Genomic DNA, 6,772 nt, shown 5'->3' on the forward strand with positions numbered 1-6,772 from the left:
TGAGAGAGGACAGCGTTATCGAGGTCAGCCTGAGCCCTGATTTATTTGTTTAAAGCCTGCGAGGTCGGCGCTCCAGGGGGGAAGAGCGGAAGGCGAGGAGCCAGGCTGGGCTCACGGGGACGAGGGAGGAGCACGGGGGGGACAGTCGAATGCCAGGAGGGCACGTGGAGGCAGCAGCGGAGGTTCATCTCATCTGCAGCCACCCACAGCCAGTGGTCACGGCCTTCCACCAAACGCTAGATTTTCGGTTCTTTTGTCTTTGGTTAGAACCCGGCCGCGTACCCGCACGGCGGCCGGCTCCGTACGCATGGACCCCACATTTGGGATGCCACCCGGGGCCGCAGCAGCGAGCCCCTCTCCACCACGCAGTGCTCAGCAGAGCTAGCTCCTCCCCGGCACTTCAGCCCGGTGCATCCTCACGGCTAGGTCAGGCACCGCACAGAAACCCCTAGGTCTTCCTCATTTCAACTTAAAGCCTGTTACATCATGTCCTACCCACCACAAAGGAAGAGAAAATTACTTTCAAGTCTATCACATATTTGAAGAACCTGGCTCCACTTTCAGACCTTGTTAGACTGAAAGACCCCCAACGAGCTCAGTTATTCACAGGATCAGACTTCTAACGACCCTTGGCGCTTTCCGTGTCCTCCCCCGCTGCCCATCATCTTTCCTGAAACACGACACCCCGAAGGGACACCATGTCCCAGCTGGATCCCTACCGGCGCGGCTTGGCCAGCCAATTGTAGAAGCATCACTTGTAGATCGATGTAACCTTACATGGCGTAACGCATGGTTTTGGTTTTTAATTAGAGTTCAAGGAATGTTTTTCCCTGTACGATAAGAAACAAAAAGGCAAGATAAAGGCCACCGACCTGATCGTCGTGATGCGCTGCCTGGGAGCCAGCCCAACGCCAGGAGAGGTCCAGAAACACCTTCACTTGCACAAGATCGGTGAGTAAAGTGCAGCTGTAGCGCATCAGTGAAACGTATGGTATGGGGTTACGGTTGGAGCTTGGCCCCAGAAAGCAGGTCTAAATTTTTCAAAGAGGATGAGCAAACTAGAGTAGCTATCTGGCCTTGGCAGGTTTTTGTTAAAACTCGACTTTTCTGTGGTCGGGAACCTACGTGCAAAGCAAATGAGGCTGGCTAGGATCTAGATCGATTATTGGGTCTCAGGTGAAACAGCCCAGGCAATACGGCGTAACCAAGAGCAGTCACCAAAACCTGGTCCGACGTGCGAGATGGTGAACAAAGTCAGTCAAGCACACTGGTTAAAACAGTGCCATTAAAATAAAAACCCAAAAACCAAAAAACACCCCCTCAAGAGAGGAGTGGGGGGCGGCATCCTGCAGCCGCTCGGGTGAACCGTGCTGTACTGACTATGAGTTTGAGATTGGGAAACTGCCCAGTCCAAGCAGCAGAGGTAGAAGAGATCAGAAAGATTTTAACCTGCAAATACATATGAAGGTATTCAGAGGGGAGCACAAAGACTGAAGAACCACCGTGAGATAAGGCGCGGGGGATTAAGGGTTATGGACACAGAGCTTGCAGAGCGCAAGCCCAGCAAAGCTCTAGACGAGAGCCCGAGGGGCGACCCCGAACGCAGCCCCGCCGCTCCACGGCCCCCTGCTCAGCCCTGCCCACGCACGTACCTGCACTGGGTCGCCCGTCTTCTCTCTTTTGATGTACACCAGCCAAGACGAGGGCTTGCTCTAAATTCCGGCTGCCCTTACCGTTTTCACGAACCCGAAATACCTCATTTAAACCCTGCAACGCCGCAGCGGCCCCGAGGGTGCGACCTGGAGAAGCTCGCTCCGTCGCGAGCGCGGACGCCGACGCGCCGCACCGCCGGCGAGGCAGAGGCCAGGAGCGGTCTGCGAACCGCCAAGCGGGAACACGGCCGCTTTGCACGGACCGCAGGCTACCAGCAACAGGCAGAGCAGTGCCACGGTCTTGAACGCAGGGCTTCGATGAGATGCAGAAGCCGGGCAGATGCTCTCTGGTCCGAGCAGCGCGGGCAGAACAGGAGGAGGTGGCCCCGGGAGGGGAGCGGGGAACGGTGAGGCCGGGATCCAACTGCGATGCCGCCACGTCCACAGGGAACCTGCTCTTACTTTTCCAGACAGAAACGCAGAACTGGATTTTTCCACTTTCCTGAATATAATGTACAGGCAAATGAAGCAGGAGGAACCCGAAAAGGAAATCCTCACGGCCTTGTCCATGATAGACAGGCAGAAGAAAGGCTTCATCACCGCCGCAGAACTGAGAGCCAAGCTTACGAGACTGGGAGAGAAACTCTCCGAGGCAGAAGGTACGGTTTCGCAGCGGGCATGTCAAATACTCCTCATCCTCTACTTCCTCCTTCCCCGGTTTTCCACTTCAGGTGGGTCTGGGAGCAGAAAGCTGCCCAGCGGGGAAAACGCAAATCATCCGCGCTAGCAAAATTCAGGGCTGCAGCACCTGGGTGCCGGGGGCAGGAGGCTCCGTAAGCGCGTGCTCGGCTTTTCGCTTTTCGCACCCAGGGGAGCAGGGAGCTTCGGGACCCGCGTGCAGACCCCCGAGCGCTGCCGGACCCTTGCTGCTTGCACGAGGTCACCCCGCTGCCGTCGGCCTCCGCGCGCACCGGTCCCTCGGTAGCGACTTCGTGCTTTGCCGCTCCAGGCGGGGGGGAGAAGGCAGCTGCCGGTGAACTAAGGGAGCTTCTCCCTTTTTCAAGTTGTTTCCTGAATGATGGGGTTTTTTTTTTTTTTGCTCAGAGATGACTCACTGTTTTTTCAGAGTAAGCGTCTATCCCACGAAGGGCCTTCGGAAAGCTTCCGCGTCCTCAGCTCTAGAGATGCTTTAAGAAATACACAGGGGAACCGGCAATTTCCCAGGAACGCTGCTGCGATTAGCTCTGGGGCAGAGCAGTTTCCAAGAGGCAGAGTGGGACTTTTTAATTAAGATTTAAAAAAATAAAAACACAAAACAGCAGCAACAAAAAAAAAACCCTCAAAACCCCACCACTGTCCGGTTTGTCAGAAACCTGCCCAAGGGGCACTATGGAAGGGAATTCCCAGGGAGCTGAAAACAATCAGAACCCGATTTTGGCCTAGTCATTTTACATATGTACATAAACGGGTTTTAAATGCATGCTATGCTTTTTAAGGTCTCATAGGATGAGCCGGGGGGCCGAGGCCTGATGGATGCCAGCCCCGCCGCTCCTCAGATCGCCCAGGTCCCTGCCTGCAAGCCCAGATGTGCTGAGGGCTCCTGTCGCTTGCTCGCTCAAAAACGCACCAGCCGCACACGGCACATCTGGCTGCCTGCCGGTTCTCGCAGAGCTCTCGCCCCTTCTGCCTCCCTGCAGAGAGGCGGCGGCTTTGGAGCTTCGAAATTACTCAGTCTCTGCCAAAGACGGAGCATTAGAGAAACTTATCAGATGTCCGATACGGTCCAGGAGCATTTTACCAGTGTTACGGAGTTTGTGCAGAGCCCATTAGGCTCCAAAAGGGCCCAAGAACTGTCCTTGCTAACATTAAAGCAGAGTTTAGACTAAATCGGAGCAAGGTTTGACAGTCCGATCACCACCACTGGCTGTCAGCTTTATGGGTGATGTACCAGCAAGGCATGTCTTCTGAGCGCTTTCCTCAACTATTTAACTGGAATAACAGTTTATACAGCTATTTACATCTGAAAACACTTTCAGAGCTATTGTAAGAGCTGAAAAAGCAGTGAAGACATGGAGACATTAGCCCTAATTAAAGGCACCCTGGCAAGAATGTTATTATATTGGGGGGCGAGGCGACATTTCCCATCATCTTGCAAGTAGACGTGTGGCTGACACGCCAACTCGTAACCAGGCACTGCAGATCCCAGTGCAGCAAGCTGTGTTTCTTCTCAACAAGAAATTCCCCCTTTGGCTTGACAGAATGAACCCTGGCTTGCTAAGCTGCTATAAATATTTGATGCCAGAACAGACTCAATTTCATTAGCATCTGCGATTGTTCAGTAACTACTGGCACGTACCTTCATTTACAGTGGTTCCAGAAAAGCCTTCCCTTCATTTTAATTTAATGTACTTTTACCAAATGAGAAACAACACATTTCTCTTCCGAGTTATTTTTAAGTGTTCTGGGAAGAATTAATTATTTTTGAGTTTATGCCCCTGGAAGTATACAGTTACCATCAGGATATTCTCATTTGAAAAGCAGGATTAGATCTCCTGAAAACAAAGAGCTGTTACTTACCTTACAGCACCAGTGGCTCTGCAAGGCGTTCTCACCATAGCACTTCACTTACCCCACTCGGAAACCAGATCCCTCAGCAGCAGCGGCCACCGGGGCTGCGCTTCCCCCTTTTGCATACCGATACCTGTCTGCAAACACAGAGGTGCAAAGGGAAAAACAGCATCTCGGCCAACACCGTATCAAGCACAGAGGGAGAAAGCAGGTTACGCTGCTCGTAGAGACTTTCTATACAGAACTATTTACAGTAAAATAACCTTCCCCCCCCCTTCTCCCCCACCATGACCTTCCCCCAGGATTTCACAACTGACAACTGCAAAGCTATTATTTTGTGCTCAAATATGGGTACTAGGAGTCTTACTTAAAGGACCACAGCTCTTTCAGCCTGAACAGCTGTTCTGGCCACCTCAGTCAAGCAGTTGGCTAGTAAAAACACAGACCAGCCTCTGCAGAGCTGCCCCCACGTTCTTCAGGGATGGGTCACTCTCCTGGCAGGCAGGGGAGAGCAGGCAGCCTCCAGGAAGGCCAGGTGGCTCCAGCCCGGACAGGAGCAATATGCAGAAGACTCAGTTAGTGCATGGAAGGTGGGAGAGAAGTCTAATCCACTCCAGCAGTTCAGGGGATCAGATGGGATTCCTCTCTAAGAATTTTTTGTGCCGTTTGCTTTGGCCTGCAAATAGGTGTGGTGTGTAGTTATTCCCACTTGTCAAGGAAGCTCCGTGGTGCTGGTCCTCATAGCCACGTGACATCCATCTGTATTGGTCTACTAACAGGCTCTGACCACCTAGAAGGCACAATGCTAAAGTACTGACCATACGATAAACCCAGGTCTGCAACCCAACAGCTTCCTCTCTCCAGGCATGATACTGTTTGCAGACAGTTGGCCCAAAGAATTGAAGACGGCACCACGCTGGTGAAACCAGACACACGGACCCCAACATTAGCAAGCATGCAAGCAAAAAACACTCTTCTGGACTGTACTAGATGCCTTATCGGAAGAATTGTTGCCCAAAACACTATCAAATAAAAGCTCCTGAAATTCTCTTAAACTTGGTTTAGCACCCACCCACTGTATGTTATGGATAAACAAGCAAGAGAATTCTCCCCCTCTCCCGTGTAGAATATGGCATCTAATTCCCAGCTGCAACATCATTCAGCAACAGTTAATATTGCTTTTCCATGTGTTACTTATGTACTTCTATTTTATTGACATTTATTATTTGAGGGGGGAAATACCAAACTATCAATTTTAATGGCTTAGTCTTTACAGAAGAGAACATTTTAGGTTAGGCGACTGATGTCACTGCCAAGGCATTCCCAAAGCTGGAACGGAAAGCATCCCTACTCGCACGTGGCAATTTGTACAGCTACCACTTCTTCAGAAATATAGTTCAGCTAGAGCCTTAAGAGCCACAACTGAGGTGGTTTTCTTTGCTTCCGAACACTTTGCTTCCGCCTACATTAAAAAGTGACACTGGCATCCTTAGGGTCACAGTGCAAACTGACTTAAACCTGGGCACAGTCTGTCAGCCAGCGTTAACTCCAGCGCCTTCACTGGCACCACACTTCACCGGACGTCAAAGACGACCACCCCTGCTCCAAATTGTATTATTAGAGTTTAAAGCTGAAATCAAAATTAGAGTGCTAATTGATGCTAGTTTAAAAATGCAATCTGGGTGGTACATCCAACTGATCCTGGAACTTATCACTTCTAATAAAAATTTGAAAACCCAAATCCCACAGTACTGTTACTTAGAAGATCACAACACTCCTACTACGTGTCAAATTAAAATTATCTTTATATTTTCTTTTACTCTTACTTTCAGTGGATGACCTGCTAAAAGAAGCCAAAGTTGGACCAAATGGAACAATAAAATACGAAGAATTTGTCCGCACCATTAGTCTTCCTGCAGCCGACTACTGAAATTCAAAGCAAGAGATTGGTAACAGCAGGACCTGAAACTTTGATTTCAATTTTTCCTAGTCACTGTTTAGACTCAGGAATCATTATTTGCCATTAAGAATCCATATTCTGCCTTGAGTTTAGCTTACACAAACAGGTTCCCACCTCATTTCCAGAAAAACATTGTCACTTAGATGTGAGCTCTCAGAGTCATTTAAATAAACTGAATGTAACATTCCCTTGTGTAAAACGTGTCACGCTTACAAAACAACTGTTATTTTAAAAGTGCATTTAAGTCTACAGATCACAGCATAAATTATGATTTATAGCTGATGTCACGCAGTTTTTGCATTCCAAAAAGTCAGCAAAAATCATAACCATTTGCTATTTCCACACACCCGAGCCTGGGCACAGTTCTCCGTGTGTAAAGGAATTTCTCGGCAGGCTCGGTTACGTCCTGACAGTGGCAAGTTCAGTGTAACCGCGTAGCTCTCCAGTATTGCCGGCATCCCCAACACGGCTCCCATAACGTAACTCCCCGTCGGATGTGGCTCTGTCACAAAGTTGTCGAGACACCAGCACCGCGTGAAGGGCGGCCGCATCCTTTTCACTACTCAGAGGGGCCGGAGACGAGCAGCCTGGA

The 6,772-nt window shown here is 50.2% G+C and overlaps 1 protein-coding gene across 1 annotated transcript; it reads left to right on the top strand.

Moving 5' to 3' along the window:
• Positions 1 to 745: 745 nt before the first annotated feature.
• CALML4 (calmodulin like 4) lies at positions 746 to 6,366 on the top strand. The gene is made up of 3 exons (XM_067305733.1): positions 746 to 951; positions 2,123 to 2,311; positions 6,053 to 6,366. The coding sequence occupies exons 1-3, from the start codon at positions 885 to 887 to the stop codon at positions 6,148 to 6,150; spliced, it is 354 nt and encodes a 117-aa protein (XP_067161834.1). The 5' UTR covers positions 746 to 884; the 3' UTR covers positions 6,151 to 6,366.
• Positions 6,367 to 6,772: the final 406 nt, after the last annotated feature.

This window comes from Apteryx mantelli, chromosome 15 (genome assembly GCF_036417845.1).
Source record: "Apteryx mantelli isolate bAptMan1 chromosome 15, bAptMan1.hap1, whole genome shotgun sequence".
NCBI classification, from domain to species: domain Eukaryota; kingdom Metazoa; phylum Chordata; class Aves; order Apterygiformes; family Apterygidae; genus Apteryx; species Apteryx mantelli.

Bases quoted from the DNA above. Each gene is read 5' to 3' on its own strand.
- CALML4 (XM_067305733.1), top strand. From the start codon at position 885: ATGCGCTGCCTGGGAGCCAGCCCAACGCCAGGAGAGGTCCAGAAACAC. The intron at 952-2,122 runs GTGAGTAAAGTG...TTACTTTTCCAG, and splicing joins CCTTCACTTGCACAAGATCG to ACAGAAACGCAGAACTGGAT. The intron at 2,312-6,052 runs GTACGGTTTCGC...TCTTACTTTCAG, and splicing joins GAAACTCTCCGAGGCAGAAG to TGGATGACCTGCTAAAAGAA.